This window comes from Erigeron canadensis, chromosome 5 (genome assembly GCF_010389155.1).
Source record: "Erigeron canadensis isolate Cc75 chromosome 5, C_canadensis_v1, whole genome shotgun sequence".
Classification (NCBI taxonomy): Eukaryota; Viridiplantae; Streptophyta; class Magnoliopsida; order Asterales; family Asteraceae; genus Erigeron; species Erigeron canadensis.
The window spans coordinates 11,364,440-11,389,568 of record NC_057765.1 but is presented as its reverse complement, the minus strand read 5'-3'; the positions used below and the strand labels follow the sequence as shown (position 1 = coordinate 11,389,568).

The following is a 25,129-nucleotide window of genomic DNA, read 5'->3' as shown; positions in this document are numbered from 1 at the left end:
CTCCTCCGTAAAAACTTTTAATTTCTCCAGAAAATCCTTTCTTCTCATTAGTATAACTCACAAATCCGGCCATCTATCCCCTCATCATCGTTATCAACATTCTTTTTTACACGACCTACCTTTTCCGGCCTCCCGGAGTCCATTTTCAGGCGTTTTTTTAGCGGCGACATTTTTCCGGCGTACCAGTTTTGCGGGGAACCTATTTTCCACCACTGATATACGGGAAAACAGATTTGAAAGTTTTCCGGTTTACTCCGGCGATATCGTTTTCCGGCGACTAATATTTTTTCCGGCCAGCCATCCGTTATTTGTTCTACTCTTTTTTCCGGTAAACCATTTTTCAGACGAGGTAACACTCATTTACCTTTTAAATACTTGTTTTTATTTTAATATATAATAATGTTATCAAATATTTATTTCTTATAGAAATTATTATTTATAGAATTATTATATATTTTTGTTAGAAAATATATGTTGAAAAAAAAAGTTAGAAAAAATATGTGTTAGAAAATATGTGTTAGAAAATATTAGTTATATAAATGTTATAGTTTAATGTTATATAAAATATATGTTAGGAACAAGTGTTAGTAAATATATGTTAGAAAGTATTAGTTATAGAGATGTTATAGTATTATAGTTAGGAAAGATTACTTATGTTATTATAGTTAGGAATGATATGATTTCTAGAAATTCATAAATTTTTAAGAAAACATGTGTAGTTATAATTATTGTTTATTATAGTTCAAAATATGATTCTTAGAAAACACTTTTTAGTATGATTGTAATTGTTAATATAGTTGTTATTAGGTTAGTATTAATGTTATAAACGAAGGTTTGAAAAAAAGTTACAAAAAAGTGGTCATTTTAGGTATAATAATTTTGGAAAACAATTTTGTGTCCAAAATATGTTGATTTAGGTCGCACCTTTTTTATGACTTTTATGTTTGTTTATGTTATTTTATAAATTGGGACGGCTGATGTAGGTTAAAATGGCTGCACTTCACGGCGGAGATGGTGGCAACGACCCTCCAAATTGGGGGTGGAATCCCGAATGGGGTTGTAGGCGTACGGGTGGTAAGTATATATTAATGTACGTTGCATATAAATATATGGTACATATGTATGTATATATATATTTGTTATTTATTTTGTTTTGCAGGTATTAGCACAGGGAGAGCTGCTGCCGCTAACAACGATCTGGAGCGCGAGTTTCAGAATTCGGGACGCCGAATCTCGCTTATGTTAAATAACGATCTTAGTAGGTGGCAGGCAATCGGGGACCACGCCAAGTGGTACAAGAGCTATTTGGGGACCTATGTCGCTACCGTCCCACATAATTACGAGTCGTGGGATCAAGTGCCCCAGCCCATCAAGGATGGACTTACTGACTGGCTTATGGTATAAAGCTATCTTTTTTTACTATTTAAATACGTCATTTAAAAAATATGGTAGATGCTAACTATTACTTGGTACTATTGCAGAGACGGTTCTACTTAGAACCATATCTAGGTAACCCAGAAAATCACCCGTTACGAGAGGCCGTGACCAGGATGATTCGTCAGGATGCCCTGAAGATCTACAAGGATAAAAAAGCAAAATTCAAGAAGACTTGGTTCACTGACATGGGTGGGTCCCAGAGGCTGGCAGAACTGGAGGGTCAACCTCCGTACGGGATGCCTCCACAGGTGTGGAGTTATCTACTGGGTTACTGGACCAGCGAGCCCCGGATGATTGCTGCCCAAAGAAACACGACAAACAGGCAGCAACAAAATAATTTTGTCAGTACTCACGGTCGGCAGTCATACGCTCAGCGTGAATGGCGTTACGCTGTAAGTTATACGTAATTATTTATATCCACGTATGTAAACATATATCTATACAGAGATACACATACAAATATATAACTTTGATTAATGTATATACAGGAAGATAATGATGGGCGACGTGAGGAGCCGCCTGAGTTTTATTTGCGGGCCCACACGAGATGAGATGGGATGGTGCAGGACGCAGTTAGGCCCATTTATGTAAGATCTTGCACAAATCCGGAAAAAAGATATTTTTTTGGTATATTTATATTAAGTATAACTAATTTTGAGTTATTATTAACTTAATTTTCATGTGCTACAGGAGCGGCTTCTTGATACCCACCAAAGACTTTCCCATGTGCCCAATACCCCGCCTACGCAGACATATGTGGACGCTTTAGGGACCCGATCGGGACATACTCGTGTGGTTGGGCGTGTGGTTAGGGGAACACGTGGACTGAATGTCCCCCTCCCAGAGGATATAGAGCAACCCTTCCCAGCCCAGCAGTCACCGTCCTTTAACGTCAATGATATGTTCGCGCAGGGTAGCCCTTGGAGCCAGTCATCATTCGAGGCCGGACCTAGCACGTCATCATCCCATGCTGGGCCTAGCACGTCACGGGCCCCCACACAGCGGTTGGGTAGTGATAGTGATAGTGATAGTGATGATGAACATGATTAGTTTTTCCTTTTTTTTATTGTTTGTATTCATCGTTTAACTGAAGTGTGATTTCCTTTTGTAATCTTGATTTGCGTGATATAATCATTTGTATTTTTTTTGTTTTTATACATTTGTTGCTAAAAAAATAATTGGTATCAACTTTTTGAGTCTATTATAAAATCAATGTACGTACAATAGAAAAGTATGAAAAATTGTTGATAGAAACTTGTTTTGGAACAACAACAACTTAAATACATAAAAAATATATACAATAAAAAAAGTATACATACAAACAACCTATATAAAGCATTGAACTATTTTAATCATTTATTACAATAGGAGGGCCTGGTGGTACTCTTGGTATGTTTGCGTACAACCAATTTTGATACGCATCTTCTTGATTTGCGTACGTTAATGCTAGTCGACGTGCAGGATCGGTTGCGTGAAATTCCCATTCCGGATTCTTGTAAGCCATTGGGTAGTCGCCTGCTAATTTCACTGCAACAAAATGGGTTTCGTCGTTTATGAGAGCAATACTTATCGGTTGTTTGAATAACAGTTGATCTAAGCCGTGATGCATCGGAAATACTGTACGGGGGTCACGTAGGCTAACGCAGTTGACTATTATACCCAGCTTATTGGCTAGGAGGATATGGAACCACACTTTACTCATCCAATGATCTCTGGGCCCGCTTCTTCCATAATAAGAGGTTCGCAGCGCCGACAACATTCGGTTGCCCTCTGTTTGCCCAAACATTTGCATGTATCCATCGAGGTCAGATTCATACTCCGCGAGCATCTGCGTACGAACCCACTCTGCACCCATCTCCTCATCTAGCCCCAAAGCTACAGCGGTAGCTCGAAATCCACAGTTACTGTCTCCTTTGACATTTTGTGCGCCTACAACGTACGGCCTAAGCGTAATTTTGGGAAAGACTGGCATTATACGGTTCCGCAACATACCCAACCCAACTGGCCACAGACGGTGCCTCTGACTCTGATCTGACACCAGCTCCTGCGTTGTTTCATATATGGGTGCATTTCTAGGTTGTGTCCATGGTGGCCCGAAGATGTCATCAACTAAGTTGGAAAATGGCTGGTCATAGTTGAGCCAATGTTCTTGGGACGTTTCGCCGAATCCATATAATTTTTGTAATACATATGGTGTTTCCCCGACCTCGTAGGATTGGGACGGCTCCCCGAAAGTATATATATCATCTAGACCTGGATATGGGTGCATGTTTCCAAAAATGTCAGGATTATCTTTGACCCATTCTGATTTAGGGTGGGATTGATCCTCGAACAAGTTTCGTTTCTCAGGATAACGACAGGACTGGGACGCCTCGTACATACTGTGTCTGGCGGGCTGCGCAGGTGGGGGTTTGTTCAAATCTGGTACCTTGTATTCCCTCGGTCGACTAGACTTGGATTTTCGAAGCCCAGGTGGGTTTTTGTTGAGATCAGGCACCTGGGGCATTAGTTAGAATCAGTGTCCTAAACTGAGGTAGTTATATATACTGTATTTATTGAATTACACAAAAAAAATTTTTGATGTATTATGTATACCTTTGGCGGTTTTTGTTTCGAGCCGACTGATCTACCACGTGTGGTCTTTTGAACAAGAGGATCTTTCACTTGTGTCTTACCGGGCTTAAACATGTCTTTAATTTTTGACAACCAATGTTTCTTTTGGGCCTTGGGTTGCTGATCCAAGAAATTCGTAAGACGCTCAACGACTATATGGACCTCGTCTTCTTCGTCTTCGTCTTCTACGCATGTCCACGGTGTTAAGTCAAGCTTTCTCCAAAACGGGTCTATGACATGAGGCTGTATACGAGTTCCTGTATTTTTTCGATATAAATAAGTGTACGAAATTATGTCCTTTTGATGAAAAAATACAAGTAATAAATCGTACTAACCGCGCTGCATGTACTCGGCAATCTTGCAAGCACATGGTAGCCCGCAACTGGACTGAACCTTGCACCCGCATATTTTTACATGTCTTTTAAGGACTTTGTCTATGCGTACGATTTCATCAGCCATGATGTCCAAAGCTTTAAGTGAAACCTTTCCCAACAGGTCCTTCATACAGTTGTAATTATGTTTCCCCTTCCAGGTCGCGTTGCTATACCCTAGTTGGCCCCTTATTTATGTTTCTTGAGCGATCAGGACTGAATCAACACATTGCAGGATTCTATTAAATGTGCATTTCCCCCTAAATTCTTCCTTCAGTAAGTGGTGTTCGGCCTCGACTCTGTTTGTGGTGTGGTTTTGGTAGTTGAGGTGTTGATCGACCCAACAGGACACAAACTGCTCTCGGTATGGGGCCAACCAATTATCGGTCAGGTACTTGTAGACGCCTGGGAAACCTGTAAGTTTTTTCTTTAACTCCTTTTCGTTAGACTTAAACTCGTCAAAAGTCCGAGATTGATAGACTTTTTTCCACCAGTCGTTAAGCCTGTCAATGTTAACATCTTTCTTCATCCGCAATGCCGGTTCGCAGTGCTTCATTATGTTTTGCCATATATGGTACCTACACAGCAGTTGTTTCGCTTCCGGCATAACAACCTTCAAAGCTCTCATCAGGGCCAGCTCCCTGTCAGTAAGAACGACACGAACGGCAAAGCTATCAGCAAGGGTGGACTTGAGACATCGTAACACCCATTGATAATTCGCCTCCCGCTCGTTTACAATAAACGCATACGCTAAACTGAAGGTCTTCCCCGTTGAAGTCACGCCGACGATCTCAACTAGCGGCATGTTATAGATGTTGGTTTTGTACGTGGTGACTATTTCAATAACCTAGGGGAATGCGCGCCATAGGGTCATTGATGTTGGATGAATGAAAAACAGGTTCTCCAAGCGTCCATTTTTGTTATTTGTGGTGAACTGGTAAAAGTACCTTTTCTCCTGCAACAGTGAGAACATTACCTGCGAAAAGTGACCAACGTAAAGTAAATAAGTCAATTCCAACAACGTAGTACAATATAATATTTAATGTTTGTACCTACATTGGAGTACGCCCTGCTTGGCCTGACCTCCGTCTCGCTTTCAGGAAGTTGGTAATGTCTCCTTTCCGAGTCAGGTTTCCTGGAAATTCAAGTTTGAGGTTTACCAGGATCTGATGTGGGTACAAACCGCGATCCGATTAGGTCCCCACATATTCCTTTTCTTCATCCGTCATCCGTCTGGCGTATGCATTCCCTTGCAGATCGGTAGTTGGATCATGATTGTGTCTCCAATCCTTGACGGTTAACCTCCAACCACCATCACGCCCAGGGCGGCCTATTAAAGTGAAGGGACAACCTATCTTATTGGACCGTTTGGGTGGGCCAATTAACCTTGCATCGCGCGCTCCACCGTGGTGACATATAAGTGTCACTTTATTGACCACCTCTTTTGAGTTTTTGTTCGTTCGGCGTAAGACTAGAACATAACCCAAATCCATTGCTGTTCTTTGAGTCCACTCCGTTAATTCTTCAAAGGAACCGAACACCTCGTCAGTTTCGAAGTCCCCAGCTTCGCATTCATATTCACCATCTACATCAGGTTGCTCAAACACATTATCCGACACTTCAATACGTACGTTTTCTGGGTCTGCCCAAATATCCTCCAAACTATCCATCTGAAACAATTCAAGTAAACATCAACTACATTAACTATTAATGGTGTCCATACTATATATATATGTATATATATTTACACATACGTATAATATCTATATCTATATTCATAATACATATATATATATATAAACACTAAGATTGAAAACGATACACAATACCAGCAACTACAAATATGTAATGAAAATGATGATTCGTATGTTTGAAATTTTTTTTCAAAATACACAATAATTCAGTATGAAAACCACGACTTTAGGGTATTGAATATGTTATTAGTTGCTGTTCTTTTCAAGTATACATGTAGTTGGACATTCCATATATATATAGTTTTGAAATCGATGATTCCTATGCACTAACATCTTTTGATCCTATTGAACTACGTCAAAATCGATGATTCCTATGCACTAACATCTTTTGATCCTATTGAACTATGTCAAAGAACCATTCCCGATATGTCATAAACCATTCCCGATATCTGATGCCAGACAAACGCTGCAGACTGATGTGGCACTGCCACGTTGCCACATCAGTCTGCAGCGTTTGTCTGGCATCAACGTCGGTCGTGTCGGGGGTCTCACTATTAGCAGCGACGTCGCCGCTAATAACCTGGTGGGGTTGACCGTTGACCTGGTGGTGTTACTCAATGCCTATGAAATGGTGGGTAGGTGATCTAGGCACATGACTCAAAGTCAGAAACCCCCACTACTACTTTGATTGCTTTTTTACACATCACACGTAAACCCATAACATTTCTTTTTAGAAGGCCACGTATAACCATAACATAACAATAGGCTATATAATAATTGCATAATATCTATATTTAATTTGCAAAAAAATGTATATCTACAATATTTAATTTATATTTATTTAAACACTAAATACTTTTCTTTAACGTATAAATTGAAAAATAAGAGAATGGGCTTTTAGGGGGCTGATGATTTGAGGCTTTGAGCTAATTCAGGAATCGTGAATGATGGTTAGAAGTTTATAATTTATTTAAAGAGAATGACCTTTTATCTAGACATTTTGATGTACAATGATTTTTTAGAATATCATCAATTGAAGATAACACATAAATGAAAAAAGTAAATATGTTGGTATCATGTTTTTACATTGCACAAATCTTTAAACATTGTCTCAAATCTAGATTTAAAATTGGTTATGATTAGTGGTTAAATATGTTTGACTAATTTATATTGTACAACCGACTTTTTTTTAATCTTAGATGTTTTTGTAGTGTACATTTAACATTACGTATAAATTACGATTCTATCCGAGGCGAAGCCCGGGCACAAAAAACTAGTTATTATTATAACCCGTGATTTACATAAAATAATATTAATAGTAAAATAGGTGGGAAATAAATAAATAAAATTAGGATAATTACAGTTAGAAAAAGGGTTTGACTTAGATATTTAGAACGTGACTAAGCCCATTAACCAACTCTCTGCATATAACATACTTCATCAGAGAAGCGGGGGCTGAGTTGGTTTTATATATCCCTTCTAATCGCCATTCGGGTCATCATAAATTACAGCTCTCAGCTGCGTGGGAACAGAGAGGAAGGAGTGATCAGCTCTTGAGAAGAGGGTGTTTTTGTAGTTTGCTGTAATTTCTCTTAGGTGTGAGGTAAGAGCCTGAACCACTTTCTCTAATATTTGCTATACCTGGTGACTTTCATTCGATTATTTACCATTCCAATTTAAATCGAGGTCAGAGAAGAAGGCAGCACAGCAAGTAGGTTTAATCAACGGGTTTAAGAGTTAACAAGGAGGGTGCCGTCTGGCTAGGTTTCGATATCACCATTGGAGGTATATCATTCTGGTTTATTGATCAATTATTCTTAATAATCTTAGTTTTAGTTTCGTTAATCTAAATAATCTGGAACAGTACTGTTAATGGTTACAACTCATAGTTCGGGTTTCACATAAGCATCAGATCACTTCCTGTATGATCAGAGTAGTTGACAAGCCGAATATACTATATATATTTAGTTATCGTTAAGGGAGGTTAATCTAGTAGTAATATGTATAATAATGTTAGACTTACTATACCATGAAATCGGTTGAGCCAATTTGAGTCGAGTCAGGACTGTCCAAATGGGTCATCGGGTACATGTACAATCTGGGTAAAAGGGGTGACTGCAGGAAATTTATACTAATGTCTAAATATGGTTTCTTTAATCAGTAGGTTATAAACATGTCTACAACTTAAGAACTTTAAGCTGTAACAGTACTGATACATGACTCATGGTTTTAGTATCTTAGCTACGTATGGATACACAACAGATTTTGTAAAAGTCAATGACAAATTACTGATTTGAGCAACACTTATATATATGGTTTGATTCTGTTATAAATTATACTTTCATAGGTTTTGATGAGCTGAGTTGACTGCTGATACATATATATAGGCATAATAGTCTAAGAAAATGTCGGGTTATAAGTATTATCTCTTTTAGTACTTCTTTAGCAACAGCAGGTCATGGTTTCAATAAAAAAAGATGTAACATATATGTACTGGTCTTATTTTATATAGTATGAATATTCAAATACTATCATGCCTTCATTTAAAAACAGTTTTTATATAACAGCCTAGTCGTATTACAAGTTTTACCTATTTCTTAAACTACTGATATGTCGTATATACGTATATGAATAAGGGTTGGGCTGTGAATCTTACCTCTTAAACTAGCTTGTGACTTAACCTTAATCTAAAAATAAAATTTCTTTTTGTGAGTTTGGGTCATATATACCAACAACTTACTAGATTATTATACACCTTGCTATAAATTTTTATTAACTTTTTTGAGGTCGTATAAATAGTTTTAATCTAGTAACCAGGAGTGTCGTACATATCATTTTAAAACTTCAGTTTATAACAAACTCCTGTGACTAATAGCAAGAGTTACAAGCCATCTAAATAGACTCACAATTACTTGTTGTACATAAATACAAGCTGCATATTCTGGACAGTAACACTAGTTAGTTTTATTACCAGTCTCGACTCGATCCATTGGCTCAACCAATTAGTTGGAATCTGGTATTGTCATTAAGCTACACTAGAAACAGGATTAAAGGATATTAAGGAATTATAGGAAGGAGAGTTACAGCAAGGTTCTAAACGAAACTATTTGATGTAGAGTGTGATCAGAATCGTGGTGGATCCTTTAGACGCTGCTAGCTTTAGATACTAGTCCAAGTACGGATATCCGTACTTCTTCTTTCAGCGTTACTCTTAAATGATTATTTGTTATTCTACAAATACTTCGTGACTTCATTATTTGATTTTCTTTTACCTGAGCCAAAATGTTATTTTGAATTTGATAAACTGCGAAACCTTGACTTGAGAAAAATCTTTTTGAAATGTGCTTTGAGAAATTTGGACATGTTGTAACACCCCAATAATTTTAAGGTAATAAATTAACCCCACTTTGTAGTTTTGACATTAAAATAAGTTCCTAGTATTTTATTTTTGGATATGGGGTTAATTTAGTTAATATTTTAACAGATAGCGGGTATTTTACCCTCAAAAATTTAAATGGGACGTAGCAACTATATGGAGTGCCAGCCACCTTTGTTTTGAGTTACTCATAATTCCACTAGTATCCATTCTCATCTTTTATTCCTTTCTCTTCCAATTCCATAGAAATCAAAGTTCAAATCTTCTTAAACCAAGGCTACAAATAATAATACCAATCATCAAGAATCATATTAATCTTATATCCTTCAAGAATTTAAAAAGTTAGGGTTTGGGTTAATTGGTGGTGGTGGCCGAAATACAAAAGGAAAAGGAGGAGAATAAATTTGTGACTCAAAGTCTTAATTTAGTCTTGAATTCTTTGAGGTATTGATTCTTAACCTAATCCTAGTCTCTTTTATTAAATTAGGGTTCTTGAAAGGTAGAAATTAGGGATTTTGCTAGTAATGGGTTTTGATATGAATTTTCCCCAAATTCTTATATATTATGATTAGGTCATTGAGTTGCATGTTGGAATTGTCTATAATGAGAATGTTGGTAATGAAACTCCGAATACGAAAATGATGATTTGACTAGTTAAGTGAGGTAATGTTGATGATGATGATGATTTCTTGAATTGATATGAGAATTTTGTAATGAAGCAACTCAATGACTTAATGGGATGATTCGAGGGTAGGAATGCTAGTGAAAAGTTAGAGTAGCTATGTTGAAATAGCTAGGAATGTGAATATTGCCTTATATGGGTATTATGATATGTTGATAGGTTGAAAGCTTGACTTGTTGCTACTTGCGTTTATCTTGTTTTGTTGTTGTGTTGCGAAGGAGGTGAGTATACTTGCATATATTTGTATATTTGTCAGGTCAATTACCATTCATGTTGAGTGAGTCCGTGGTGGTAATTGATTTGGCGTTAAGTCCTATATTTATGGTTGAGTTTGATTACAGGCCTAATTGGTGGCCATAGGCTCATGTGGAGCATTTGTTATTGTTATATTTGTTTGTGATTGTAATCATTTGCTTATATGGATCCATGTAATGCCTAGCCCAAGGGTGAGTATTATGGATATGACACGACGGTGTCATAGTCCATATGCAACAGTCCCTTGAGCATTGCCCTCTTTCGTTTATATAATTATATGCAAGCATATTCACTAAGCATTCGCTTACCCATTAGTTGTTTACCATTTTATAGGTAGTTCCGGAAGAAGGAACTAGGCTTGGTTGATTTGAAGTGTTGATATTGAAGTTGCTAGACTTGTGAAAGGTATTTTGACCATTCTTGGAAGAATGGTGTCGTTAGAAACCTAGTTCATCCCTCCTCATATGGCTCTTGGTACATAATGTGTCGTTTTTGAATGAAAGTATTGTAATGTCCTCACTTTTGAGTCATGAACTCCTGAATTTATAAGTTTGTATTTGGCATTGTGTCAAATGGGCATTTTGACAACTTGGGTAATTAGGGTAAACGACCCATTTGATAGTGTAAATGAATGTATGATCAAACGGATCTTTGAATTATGTTTGTAATGATGTTAAAAACTTGTTTGAATCAATTTAGTTGTTAATTGAAGCATGGAAATGAGTTTGTGAGTTTGCAAGTAACAATTTGGAAATTTTTCTAGGTATACCTGTTAGTGCTACTCATCACAGTCTGGTGAGGCTTACTAACTGGAGGATTAAGGACAGAAGAGTTCTAGTGCTTCCCACCACATACTCGGTGAGGCTCACTAGCTGAAATTTTGTTCAGATACGATTTTTGGTGCTGCCCACTGCTTATGCGGTGAGGCCCACTGGTAAAAAAAATAAAAAAATAAAAACTTGTTTTTCATAAATCGAGTCGTGTCGTTTCACATGTGGATTTTGAAATACTTGTGGTGTAAGGTTGGATTTTTGCGAACATGTGAAAATTGTGAAACCCTTTAGAGTAGATAGAGTTAGGTATACCAAGTTAACTACCTATGGAGGTACCACAGGCATGTCATTGTGGTGACCAATGGCATGACACTATCCGTGGCGGTGTGATTAGTCCACGGCGTCTCCACCTTTGTTATATGATATGTGATATGTGATTATGCTCGTGGGAGAGCTTTATGATTATTTGTGGAGGCGTATGGATGCATCCTAGGCTATATTATATGATTATTATGTGGTTGTGTGATTAAGTGCCATACACACCTTCCAGGTTGGTACACTCAGAGGCGCGCATCTAGTGTATTAACTTTCATTGTGATATTATTATTATGCACCGGTAGTGTGCACTTTGGATATTGATATGTATTTAGGGATACTCGGTATAAAACAACCCAAAACCTTTTTCTTTGTTCGGCCTTAAAATATTTTTACTCTGGTGGTAAGGGTGGTACTTGATGGAGACTTTTGGAATTAAAATGATTTGATTTACTCTTCCTTTTTATTCGCTATATCATTATTATTGTTTATTGTATCAACATCCGCGCACTGAGCAATTGGCTCAGCCGCATATTTCTTTTCCATGCGGCAGGTAATCAGGGTGATATGGGATGAGTGAGAGTGACACAAGACTTTGGAGGCTGTAGCATCCCAGTATTTTAAGGTAATAGAAAATTAACCCTTTTTGTAGTTTTGACATTAAATTAATTTCCTAGTATTTTGTTTTGAGTTAAGGGGTTAATTTAGTTGGAACTTTAGTGGCTAGCGGGTATTTTACCCACAAAATACAATATGGGACGTGGCTAGCAGGGAGAAAAGCCAGCCACTAAGTTGATGATTCATGTTTTCCCACTCAAGCTCTTTTCTCTTCTAACTACTCCATTTTCTCAAAATCCTTCCATGGTTCATGCAATAGAAACTCAAATTGAAGAAGTTTAATCTTAAAAACAATAACAATAACCATCTCCAATTGTAAAAGAAATTGAAAGTGAGGGTTTGTGAGGAGGTGGTGGTGGTGGCCGAAATTAATAGGAAGAAAAGGGGAAGAATTGTGATTTGATAGCCCTAATCCTTTGTCTTTCATTCTTGAGGTATTGTTTTTCCACAACCCTAATTCTAATTGTTATTTAAACTCAGGGTTCTTCATTTAAGAATTTGGGGGGTTTTATTAATTGGGATTTTTATGTAAACCCTAAGAAATTGTTTGATAAAATGGATAAATGAGGTTGAAAGGGGATGTTGATGATGAAAATCCCTTATGGTAAAATCCCATATTTTTTGGTGTTTGGCTAGTGATTATAAAATAAAACTCTATTTTTAAGGACTTGGATTTTGTTGGAAGAAGTGTGAAATAGCCAAACATCAAAGTGTTAAAGATGATGAATGCAAGTATATGTTGGTAAGGAAATTGAGTCATGGAACTCATAGATGTTAAATGTTCATTCATGTATAGGTATTGAAGATTAACTTGTTGAGCTTGTAGTCTTATAGTGCCAAGTAGCCAAATTGAGGTGAGTGTATATGCATATAATCATGTTCTTGTTAATAGAGGTCATAGGTGGGTAAATTCATATGACCCATTTGTTTGATTGATGGTGAGAACTATTAGGTGGGTAAATTCCTACTAGTCAAATTGTTTGAAAGAGCTAGTAGGTGGGTAAATTTCTACTAGCCAAATTGTTCATGACCATGTTGAAAAAGAATTGTGATGAATTCTATGTTTGTGATTGATATGAATGAAATGGCTATCTTTGATAGACTATATGTGGTGCTTGATGCACAATGCTATGATAACTTGATTATGATTATATGTATATGCATTCACTAAGCGTTTTGCTTAATGTTTAGTTGTTTAAATTTTCTTATAGGAGAAGGTAGTAGCCGAGGTAAAGAAACGGCTAAATAGAAGTGTTTTGAAGAAGCATTTGGGTAAGAGCTATGTTGTGTGGATTGAAAGTATTTGATGATTAGATATCCCTTTTGGTCCATGGGCTCCCAAGTACCCTAAAAACTCGTATTTTTGTAAATGAAATGATGAAGTATAGGGTATGGTCTTGTTATGTATTTTGTTAAACTTAAACTCAACTTTGGTATTGTAAGTTTAGTGTCAAAGTGCTAAACCTTACGTTGGTAAAATGGGTAAGACGACCCGTCATGGTGACGAATTGTGTTTTTGAGGAATGGTCATTGTTGAAATGTTGGATTGTGTATTTATAACTTGTTTGGGTGTTTAAGTATGAGATATGTCATTTTGGTCATAAAAATGTTGTCAAGAAAGGTTGTCTAAATTGGTGGGACTGCAGGAATCTGCGAATGCTGCATATCATCCTCCAGAGCATCCGCAGGAGAAGGCGGATCATCCGCCATACCATCCTCCATCCGCTGTCCTCGACTTCACTTTTACCGAGCCTTTGTTTGAACTTCTCGAGTTCTGAAACTCGTAAATTAGTCTTATTATACCATTATAAGAACATTTAGTTTGTCATATCTTGAATTATAACATTTTGATTTTCGACGAAAATTTGCATTATTTTTCTAAGTACTCAAATTTTTCCAACTTGTGCAATATTATATTACATGATGTCTAAAAGAGTTTGGGGCGTTATAGAGGCTCTTAGACATCCTGCTTTTATTTCATTATTATCAGCAACTCTAGACTTTCTTTATCTTTTGAGAATAATTCATGTTGGAGGATTTGAACCTAAGGTTGCTTGGAAACTTATTTATTTATCGTAATTCAAGTCATTTTTAATATTTTATTGTTCTTTTAGCATTTGATGTAATTCCTTATTTCATTCTGGAATAGGGTGTTACAATTATTATTATTATTGTTGTTGTTGTTGTTGTTATTGTTATTTATTTTTTTTTTTATACAAGTTAACTCGATTTACCAATTAAAGTTGTTTTAAAAAAAAAAAAAATTAGTCACATATCATTGTGATGTTACATAAAAAGTTTAAATAAAAAAATGATATGTAATGGTATCGTTAATGAGAAACTAATAAAAAATTTTATTTAAACAATAAAGTCTTCTTAGTTTATTATTATCAAGAAAAATAGTTTCACACTAACTTTTACTCGTAAATTTCTCTTATTAAAATTTTTTATTATGTATTCATTTAACATTCTTAATTAATATCGTAGATTAATGATGCGGATAAGAGAATTTTTTTTTTTGATAGGTCAATATCATTGGAGATGTAAAAAAAAAAAAACTTTAACAATTGACGTATTCACCAATATGTCAACTTTTCGGCAAACTATGTCAAGGAAGCCGCCGTATTCGTATCGTATTGCATTGATGTGGTGGTTACAACTTTGTAACTCTAGGTGTGTTTGAGTTTAACATAACTTTTTTTCTTTTTTGATTTTAGAAGGTGTGACTTGGTAAGATTTGAGTGTGTAAGTTAAAATAATTCAATATTTGAGTGCGTAAAATTAATGAATGTTTTGGATCAATTTTAATCATTAAATAAAATCTAATGGTTAAAATAAAAACATCAAATTTTAATCTTGACCGTTTGAGTTTATTGGGTTAAAAATGGGATTAAGATTCCCTCAAGTTATAATAACTTTACCTATTGTTGAAACACGTCGGATCGTTCAAATCGTGACCAATTCGACTATGAAAGTGCGGAATCCATTCATAATCGACTTTGAGGTTTATGTATAATTAATGGACATATAAACACGAATTACATGAAGAATAAGAGATAAGAACAAATGTAAAACTCGTGAATATCATTAATCATATGGATATTACACCAAATCAGTATACATCTGACTGGCACGAGGTATAGATCTCTACCTTGTGCGCTATGAACGAAATCTGTTGCAACTAAGATCGTTAAAACACAATTGTAACCTAGTTCTAGTATATATAGGCTGCTAAACGGGCTGGACTTCAATCTCGTTCGTGGGCTTTAAGCTCCTTCACACGAACTAGCAACTTCGTGCTGACGTCATCACGACCTTGAAGACATCTTTTCTTCTTCATAATCAGCCCATAGAATTGCATTGCAACGGACAACAAAAGGTGCTCAGAAATTGCATCTACAGACTCCCCCTTTTCCGTTGCAATCAATTCTAGATGAACTCCGATAATCAATAGCTACCGAAAAACCTGAATCCACTGGCTCCCCCTTAGCTGATGACATCGAGTCTTCTTGTTGAAACTCGATCTTCTAACATTGCATCCTGATCTTCAAACTGCAAAGTCCCTGTCCCTTTATGACAACCAATCAACCCAACATATCTTATTGTAGTTCTCCCCCTCAACTGTTAGCCACCTCCGAATTAAGCATTGCCACCTTCCACTTAGGATTGTCGCTCTCCTTGCCTAATCGGCATATAATAGAGAAGTTGAATTTACAACAATCAGCATCAAATCAACCAGCTATCACAAAGATAAGAAACTCTACAACCTGCATAACAAAAATGTAATACCATAGACCATGTCTCAACTATAGCAGCATTAAACTCCGTTTTGTATCTCGACAACTCCACTAATCACCTGAAGTCTTTCTTATCGGATCTCCCCTTTAGTTATATAAACCGCCAATCACATAAAGACCTTAATCTCGCAATGAAACTTATATATCGCCTGATTATTATCCTTACATCATGGAATATAGATAGGTTCAATCTTCAAATACTCAAACAACAAATAACCAGCTTCATCATTTCAATACTTCAACAAAGTTTCAGCTATGTCCCGTATCTTCATTGCTCCAATACTTCGACAAAAGCTTCCATAACTGCTATATAGAAGATCATTCGTTGAACAGTGTCAATCAAGACTGAAAACACTATGATCTTCATTACTCGAGTATTTTAAAAATGACACTATCAATTTGTTAAGCCGAACAGAATAACTCTTTGATCACTAATCTGAGCTGAGTAACACTTTGAGTAACACCCTTGCTGCTAATATAACTCGAGTAATTGTAGAATTATTCTGAGAAATCCGAAAGAATCGTTATATTCCCCCTTATTTCTGCGTAAATTCTACAACCTGCAGAGTTTTGCTGAGAAAACCGAAGAAATCTCATCGAAGAACAACCTTGAAATTTTTATTCCACCGAAGAACAACCTTGAAATTTTTATTCCCCCCTTTTCTCTGCAAATACTCTGAAAATCAGCCTATCATAGGTTACAGTATCTCTCATTCATGAGGTTCTTCAAAATGCTTAGAGCTCACGACGTTTAAAGCTCTTCTGCCAAACAGGGTATACCCGTTTTCCCTCCAAGTTTTCATGGGAAAACCTACTTACGTGAAACATTGGTATTCACATAAATTTTTATTAATAAGGCCGTAGGAAATTTTTGATAATTGTCGAAAATTTTCATCCAAAACGTGCCGAAAACACACAAAAACGGACCAAAAATTTTTCGAACGCTACCAAACTTCAAATCTCCATGAATCATACCATTTTAAGACTATGGGTAAAAATTATTTTTCCCGCCAAAAAAACTCTTTTTTTTTTTGGTTTTTCTACTACCATGTTTTGTGTGCTTCTTTGAATATGAATGCACACAACTTGGAACTTCTTTACTCGATCTGCTTTTTGTTATAAGATTCAAACAAGGAAGTAGACATCTTCGTGTTAATGCAAGCACGTGGGACAAACCTCTACGTGATGGCATAAGCGCGAACTTGCTTCAGATCGACATATCATCTTCAACATGACGTCAGTGCGAAGTAAGGAATACTAAGGCGTGACGTAAGCACGAACTTGATATGAATTATGTGATTATCTTCGTGTGATGTCATCATGAGGGAAAGTCCTCTTCGTGATGACGTATACACGAACTTGATCATAAAAATGTGATTATCTTCGTGGTGATGTCAGCACGAGGGAAAGTCCTCTTCGTGATGACGTATACACGAACTTAATCAGAATTCGTGATATCTTGTCCATGAACTCGTGGTGACGTCCTCGTGAACTTGATCCACTTCGTGCTGATGTAAGCACGAAGTCAAAGGAAATATCATGCGAATACTAGCCACTTCGTGCTGACGTAAGCACGAGGCTAAATCCTCTTCGTGCTGACGTAAGCACGAAGTTACACGAATTTCTTCATCTTCACGAATTTGCACACGAATTTGCAGAAAATCCTCAATACATATCACGATTGAAGACTGAAAACGTCTTCCCCTCTCTGATACCATGTTGAACACGACGGATCGTTCAAATCGTGACCAATTCGACTATGAAAGTGCGGAATCCATTCATAATCGACTTTGAGGTTACTGTATAATTAATGGACATATAAACACGAATTACATGAAGAATAAGAGATAAGAACAGATGTAAAACTCGTGAATATCATTAATCATATGGATATTACACCAAATGAGTATACATCTGACTGGCACGAGGTATAGATCTCTACCTCGTGCGCTATGAACGAAATCTGTTGCAACTAAGATCGTTAAAACACAATTGTAACCTAGTTCTAGTATATATAGGCTGCTAAACGGGCTGGACTTCAATCTCGTTCGTGGGCTTTAAGCTCCTTCACACGAACTAGCAACTTCGTGCTGACGTCTCCACGACCTGCTGCCTCGTGCTGACATCTTTTCTTCTTCATAATCAGCCCATAGAATTGCATTGCGACGGACAACAAAAGGTGCTCAGAAATTGCATCTACACCTATAAGGTTGAGAGTATCTTAACCATTGGATTGAAATCAATGGTTAAGATTTAAAAATAAAGTTTAAATCTTGACCCTTAATTTCAATTCAATAGTTGAGATACTCTCAACTTTATAAGTAAAGTTATGATAACTTTAGAAAATCCTAATCTTTAAAATGGTCAAACACCAATTAAACATCAATACTTAACATCACGTGTAAAAGGTAAACCCTTTAGACAGGCGGCATGGTCTGAACTCTGAAAAAGTGCGCGCATCATCTCAAACATCCACCCGCCTCGGTCTCCTTATCCTACGCCCACACACACCCTCACACACAGGAATATCTAATCCCTTTTTTTACAACACGTGGCCCACTTATCATCCGCCACCTCACCTTCGTCTACCTTTTTATCCCCCATTCCATACACCAACTCCTCCTTTCTCTCTCCAAAATATTCATTCATTTTTAGGGTTTTGTTTCTTCAGTCACCAAATTGAATCAAATCAAAAAATCAAATCAAAAAATGGGGTCGATTTCAATCCCGGTTCCTGATCCGGGCGAGTCAACTCAGTCCTGCCAGCCACCCGATTTCGACGAGTTTCAAAAGCAAGCTTCATTGATGACGACGTGTACACTATTATGGAAGGAATTATCAGATCATTTTGTATCACTAGAGCAAACCTTGATGAATAAATCAGATGTTATCAAATCCAAAATCCAAACACTCGAATCCGAAACCAACGCGTCGTTAGACGCCCTCCAACACCGCGAATCCACCATCGAGAAATCCGTTTCTCTCGCAATGCGAAAAGTGGAAGACGCGTTACGAGCCGCCACTGAAAAAGTCAGTAAAGACGGCGGATGTAATAATGATGAGGAAAATGATGACGACGAAGAAGAAATGAAGAGGATGTGTGTGAAGTTGGATTGGGTCGGATTTTGGGGGCTTATATGTGGAAAGAAGAAGGAAATGGAAATAATGAGGGTCAAAGTGCCAACGGCGTTAAGCGAATGTGTGGACCCTGCAATGTTTGTTTTAGACGCGATTTCGGAGGTTTTTCCGGAGGATAAGAGGGAAGTGGAGACTGGGAACGATTTGGGATGGGCTTGTGTTTTGATGCTTGAAAGTTTGGTGCCCGTGATGGTGGACCCGGTAATCGGGGAATCGAGGGTGTTTGTGACGCCCAAAGTCAAGGAACGGGCGAACGAGATTGCCGAGAAATGGAAAGAGGGTGTGGAGGGTCGTGGTGGGGTTGAGAATGTGAAGGGGTCGGATGTGCATACGTTTTTGCAGCATTTGGTGACGTTTGGGATTGTTAAAGAGGAGGATTTCGGGTTTTATAGGAAGCTTATTATTGGTTCCGCTTGGCGTAAACAGATGCCTAAACTTGCTGTTTCGCTCGGCCTCGGTGATCAAATGCCTGGTATATTGCTCGTTTTAGTTGGTTAATATGATAGTTATAGTCTATATATATATATATTCGGATTCTTATTGAGAATGCAATCTTTAAAGCTAGTAGGTTGTTAAATGATCAACTATTTATTAGCTGGGGTAAGAAACTTTGGAGATGGAATAAGACAATGATAGTTCAAGTGTAACGCCCCTAACTTTCTAAACATTACAAAATGATATCAAAAGGACTAAAAGACAAAAGGGCATTAATCTTATTCAAAGTCAAACCAAAGTCAAGCTATAATGTCATCTTGACAAATACAAATGATGTTCTAAATCTTGATATAAAGCTCTATGTCAAGGCTTGCTAAGTCCACCACTATCTACTCTTTTCTCTCGATCCCAAAGCCCTTCTGATAACCTGTTGTATAAGAAGGAAAAAGGAATAGAGCAAAAGCTCAGTGACGTATATGACAAAAGCAGAAATATAATATCAAATGCAGAGACGTATATTTAAAAGACAAACTTATTTTCAAAACAGCTTATTTCAAATCACATTTATTTCGAATCAAAATACAAATAGGTATAACTTCATCAATATCTTATACTTATACTTAACAAATCTTATACTTAACAAATCCAAGTTCCATAAAATAATGCACATAAGAGCCAAAACTTATAACTTATCAAAAAGGGCCGAATGAAATCATAGGGTAGCTACTCCACTAATTATTCATAACTTATCAAATGGTGACAAACTTTCGTATGACACTACGATAAACGTCCACCTCAAACTTATCAAAATTCCTAGGACCGATCGATACGCCTCCTATTAAAATATAATATCAAAGTGCACATAACCACTCGGTGGTCATCAAAAAGAGACACCATAGATTCCACTTAGTACACCGCTACGGTTGATGCCACGCCATCGGTGTCACAATGACGCGCCTATGGGACCTCCATAGATAGGTTGCTCTTATTTGCACATCTTAACAAACCGTTTTGATCGACTTATACACTTAATATATCGTATATGTTTTCAAATGACAAAATTAGTTTCCCAGACGAATAAATAATAATTATATATATATTTTGAGACATACTAAGAAAAGACTTAAAACCACATCTCTGTCCACCCAATTCATACAAAATCTTAAGAAATCATCATGACTTATATGCGACTGTATTAAATTATCGGGTCAAGGAATATTCGATGGACATATCATAACCCACAAATGCGACTGTATTAACTTTTCGGGACCAATTAATATGATTCATAATAAGCGACTGTATTATCTTTCGGCCATCGAATATTCAAGGGACATATTAGTGTACAATTTATCGCATCAAATGTATCACACTAAACCCACCTTTTTCGGGACAACTTCCGAATCGGTTTCAAGAGATGGTTTTGACACAACTATAGATAATAAAATATTATGATTTCCCAATTCACAATCATGAAGGCAACATCGTTAGTACATCAAAAATGAGAAAATCACAATATCATACAAAGTTTAGCAAGACAGATAATATTTCAAATAATATACTATATCCATAAAACTTTACGTACAAATCAAAAAGAGTTTTAAAAAGAAAGATTTTACCGAAAGGATTATAACTAAAAATATATGTACCATATTTTATATATATAACAAATAAAGTTTTGAGAGGAAGTGTATACTGAAAAGATCCTAATAGGAACTAGAATACCCGTACCTCAATAAGCGTCAAAAACTTCAGAAGCAAAAGATACTTCACCAAGATTCTCAAACATAGCCTCCGCGGATGAACACAAGCTTTGTAACGAACATGAGACGTCTTAGAATCAACTAGAGCGTATCGCGTTGTTATCCAACTAAATTAGTACGTAGTTTCAACATGCAGCCATTCAACACTCGAACAGAAGTCGATCCGTGGGTGCTATAATTCTTTCCGCAACTGCTATATATATTTGCTAATTGAGGGTCTACCGGTATTGATGTGTTCTCGACTTAAAAAGATATGTGTGTTTTTACATTGGATTGATTAATGACGAACAAGGTGTGGAATTTATAAACTTGAATATTATAGCAAGGAGTGTCGTCAGCCAAAAGAAAAGATAATTATAAATATTTTTGGATATGATCAAAATGATTTTCTTGACAAATATACTTGGTTTCACAACTTGCAATTAGATGTTCATGACTAAACATCCTCGTCTCATCCTTATCGGTATTAATATCTAATATATTTTCCTTTTAGTACATTTCTTTTATATATATTTGATTTTTATACATTATTATAACTTACTATAATATAGTAGGATTTAATGATATATCTACTAGTACGTCATAACATCCAATTCCAAATTTATATAAAACACTGTAAAATATAAAAGTAAAAATGATGGAATTGAAAGATTTAGAAAATGTGGTATTAACTTATCTTAATATTATCATTCAACAGTTTAACATAAATTCATTATTTGAACAGATGATAAAATGTACTCTTACTTATTAATAATTACTTTAATAAAATATATATAGTGATTTCAATTTTATGGGATATTACATCAAGTGGCTAAAAATGTTTAGGAAAGTTGTGATTATTTGTGACTTAGGTTTTGAATTTGTTTACATAAGTTTGTATTTATGCCTAGCATTAGTTTTTTGGGAAGCATAGGTTCTCAAGTAGTCTGTTGAGAGTGTTTTTCTTAAGTTTTTGTTAGATGGCACTCTGTAGTTTGTCCACCGGGATGCATTATGTCGAAGTTTTATCTTGTATCAAGAATACAATGGGATTACCATAAGAGTGGGTGTAATGGGGGAAGAGGGGGTCAAAGTGGAAGGAAGACATGGGGTGGTTGTGGTGTTATCAATCCAACGTTTGTAGGAAGACGGCGAATAATGAATGGGGTGGAAGGGTGGATGGCCTTTTTGTTGTGTTTTTTAACTTAGGAAATAATATAAAATGAGAGAAATAGTAGGTATGATGTGGTTATTGTTACGAATGTGGTATGGCTGCTGGGTGGTTTTGTGTGGTGCTGATATGGCGATGATGTGTCACACCACCTGGTGTGGTATCGACCACTACAAATGCTCTAAGAGCAGTTGTAGTGGTATGTCATGTTAACAACGTGGATGGAGGACTTTGACCACACCATGTGGTTGCCATTACAACATTGGTGTCCTTTTGGTGTGGAATGCTCAAAGTGGATGGTTCAACCTTGGCAATTTTCGTGTCCTTCACTTTTTCTTTTTACAAATGTTTTTGTTTTTTTTTGTTATATTTTAATATAAAAGTATGGTGTGGTATGATTATTGTTACGGATGTGGTGTGGTTGCTGGATGGTATTGTGTGGTATTGATGTGGTGCTGATGTGTCACACCACCTGGTGTGGTGGTGTGAACCATTACAATTGCTCTAACGCCCTTTGTAGTTTGTGTATTGGGCTGTACTTTGTCGAATTTACCTAATTGAACACCTTTTTATAACAATTAGTGTTGACTTGCTGAAAGTTTGAGCTAGAGAATACCATGCTAAATGCCCTTAATTTTAAAATGTGTTATTTTTTCTTTGTGTGCAGAAATGATTGAAGAACTAATTAGCAGGGGACAGCAAGTTGATGCTGTGCATTTCACTCAAGAAGTTGGCCTTGCTGAGAGGTTTCCCCCAGTTCATTTGCTAAAAGCTTTTCTCAGGGATGCAAAGAAGGCTGCAACATCTATCATGGAGGATCCTTGTAATTCTGGCCGTGCCGCGGTATTCAATATCCTCTTTTTCATATATATAAGAATTGTTTCATAAAATTGCTTTACATGCATGTATTCCGTTGATCAACATCATATCTGCTCACATATTTTCTTCAAACTTTAAAGCTTTGTGATTCGAGGTGGCAAGTTTACCCATTTGCTTGTGAATGGACAAATTCAGATTATGTTTTATCTTAAACTAGTTGAAGTTAAAAGATTGCCAAAAAGTAAACAGATCAAAGAGGGTCAAAAGAATTTTGAATAAGCTTGTTGTGGAATATGATTGCCCATTCTTATTGAGTGGTGTTACTTGCAGAAATTGTTTAGTCAAACTCATTTTTTAATAATAAAGTTCTGACTTGTAACATAATTCTTCCATTTTCTTTATCATGTGACTTTTTACAGCACCTAGCTGCACGTAAGGAGCAGTCTGCACTTAAAGTTGTTATTAAGTGCATAGAAGAATACAAACTGGAGTCAGATTTTTCTCTCGAGAACCTAAAGAAGCGGTTGGAACAGCTGGAGAAGGTGAAGATAGAGAAAAAGAGGCCAGCTGCTGCAAGTCCCGCCAGCAAAAGAACACGAGCATGCACTGTGGGACCCATGCCACCGGCAAAGGCAGGTCGTATCACGAACACATATGTATCTTCGTTTCCTGCCCCACCACCAACATTCGTGAGATCTCCCCCATCACATACCCAATATTCTCCCCCATACACTGTCTCACCCCAAATGTATGGACATGGAAACAACAGGAGCCCACCCACCAATCACTATGTGACTTACTCCCCAGAAGCGGCACCGCACTCTCCAGGTTTTTCGTATCCAAGTACCCCTCCAATGAACTATCCACATCCTCCTGCTGTTGCTTATGGGGGCTATGGTGGTTACCAGCAAGCTTACTATCGGTAGAAGAGATGATGACTGGTGATGGATAACTATGATCTTATGATGACCCCTCTGAAAACTTGATGTCTTTACCTAATATTGTCTGTAATCTATCGCTAACCTTTTAACGGTAGGTGTTGTGTGTTTGTATTTCTGATGTTGTTTAAGCTGTCATTATGAATTAATTCTAATGTGAAAAATGTAGTTTAATGAAGTCATCTATATCTTAGAAGACTCGAGTTTAGCCTTTATAATGGATTTAAATAATACATTATGGAGATTATTATAGAAATTAAATTTTCAAATTCGTATAATTTCTGTTTTAGTTGGCATACCTAGGCTTAAATTTATGGTATCCGATGCCTTACAGATATGCATCAACAAGAATTTTAATCCATGTACTTTTATGTCCTCTTTTTCACATTTGATACTTGAAAAACTTTAAAGTCGGTTCAATCAATGCTCGATCCTTTTTCTTTTCTTTTTTTTTCATACAAAAACATTTCTGCCTGGTAGGCAGAAATATATGCTTTTAGATCTTAAATTGTAATCTCACGTTACAGCTTCACATTTTTTACGCGATGAATCTGTATCTTAAATATACTAATGGCCACATATGCTAAAAAGGTGATGGGCACGGCCACCCAGTTTAGACATCATCACATTAGACAGAGTGAATAGGCATATGTATGAATTGGAAAATTGATTAATGTTGTCTTGACAGTCACAGTTGCTTCCAGTAGTATGATTCTCCTAGTCGTACTCGTAAAAAACAACAAAATACATTCTCTTAAATCCACCTTGAACATGGAACTCTTGAACTTACCTTGAAGATGGAACTAAAGCTGGGGCTTTAGGCACCAGATATTTTAAGACCCACTTTTGTGCACATATGATATATATAGAGCTTCGTTTCTGAACTCAAAAAGAGGTTTGACTCTATTTTTGAGTTTTTATGTTTAAATCCAACAGATAGATCTGTCCTTAAGTTTAC

The 25,129-nt window shown here is 36.6% G+C and overlaps 3 protein-coding genes and 1 long non-coding RNA gene across 5 annotated transcripts; all 4 read left to right on the top strand.

Moving 5' to 3' along the window:
- Window positions 1–176: 176 nt before the first annotated feature.
- On the top strand, window positions 177–1,988 carry LOC122601200. The gene is made up of 5 exons (XM_043773964.1): window positions 177–349; window positions 984–1,074; window positions 1,160–1,398; window positions 1,482–1,685; window positions 1,926–1,988. The coding sequence occupies exons 2-5, from the start codon at window positions 990–992 to the stop codon at window positions 1,986–1,988; spliced, it is 591 nt and encodes a 196-aa protein (XP_043629899.1). The 5' UTR covers window positions 177–349; window positions 984–989.
- Window positions 1,846–2,487, top strand: LOC122601199. The gene is made up of 2 exons (XM_043773963.1): window positions 1,846–2,024; window positions 2,128–2,487. Exons 1-2 carry the CDS (start codon window positions 1,995–1,997, stop codon window positions 2,485–2,487), a joined length of 390 nt encoding a protein of 129 aa, XP_043629898.1. The 5' UTR covers window positions 1,846–1,994.
- Window positions 2,488–7,530: 5,043 nt separating this feature from the next.
- LOC122602131 lies at window positions 7,531–13,658 on the top strand. 2 transcript variants are annotated; one of them, XR_006324163.1, is made up of 5 exons: window positions 7,531–7,718; window positions 7,807–7,900; window positions 10,762–10,833; window positions 12,070–12,141; window positions 13,346–13,658. It is a non-coding gene; the product is annotated as an uncharacterized LOC122602131 (long non-coding RNA). The 2 variants fall into 2 exon arrangements; XR_006324162.1 differs by lacking the exons at window positions 12,070–12,141; window positions 13,346–13,658 and having other exon boundaries at window positions 10,762–11,087.
- A 4,787-nt stretch (window positions 13,659–18,445) lies between these two features.
- Window positions 18,446–24,349, top strand: LOC122599670 (FRIGIDA-like protein 4a). The gene is made up of 3 exons (XM_043772213.1): window positions 18,446–19,541; window positions 23,082–23,257; window positions 23,653–24,349. The coding sequence occupies exons 1-3, from the start codon at window positions 18,641–18,643 to the stop codon at window positions 24,157–24,159; spliced, it is 1,584 nt and encodes a 527-aa protein (XP_043628148.1). The 5' UTR covers window positions 18,446–18,640; the 3' UTR covers window positions 24,160–24,349.
- The last annotated feature ends 780 nt before the right edge of the window (window positions 24,350–25,129 follow it).

Excerpts from the sequence above, each read along its gene's own strand:
- LOC122601200 (XM_043773964.1), top strand. The coding sequence starts at position 990 with ATGGCTGCACTTCACGGCGGAGATGGTGGCAACGACCCTCCAAATTGG. Across the intron at positions 1,075-1,159 it reads GGGTTGTAGGCGTACGGGTG|GTATTAGCACAGGGAGAGCT; the intron begins GTAAGTATATAT and ends TTTGTTTTGCAG. Across the intron at positions 1,399-1,481 it reads GACTTACTGACTGGCTTATG|AGACGGTTCTACTTAGAACC; the intron begins GTATAAAGCTAT and ends GTACTATTGCAG.
- LOC122601199 (XM_043773963.1), top strand. The coding sequence starts at position 1,995 with ATGGTGCAGGACGCAGTTAGGCCCATTTAT. Across the intron at positions 2,025-2,127 it reads ACGCAGTTAGGCCCATTTAT|GAGCGGCTTCTTGATACCCA; the intron begins GTAAGATCTTGC and ends CATGTGCTACAG.
- LOC122599670 (XM_043772213.1), top strand. The coding sequence starts at position 18,641 with ATGGGGTCGATTTCAATCCCGGTTCCTGATCCGGGCGAGTCAACTCAG. Across the intron at positions 19,542-23,081 it reads CCTCGGTGATCAAATGCCTG|AAATGATTGAAGAACTAATT; the intron begins GTATATTGCTCG and ends CTTTGTGTGCAG. Across the intron at positions 23,258-23,652 it reads GTAATTCTGGCCGTGCCGCG|CACCTAGCTGCACGTAAGGA; the intron begins GTATTCAATATC and ends GACTTTTTACAG.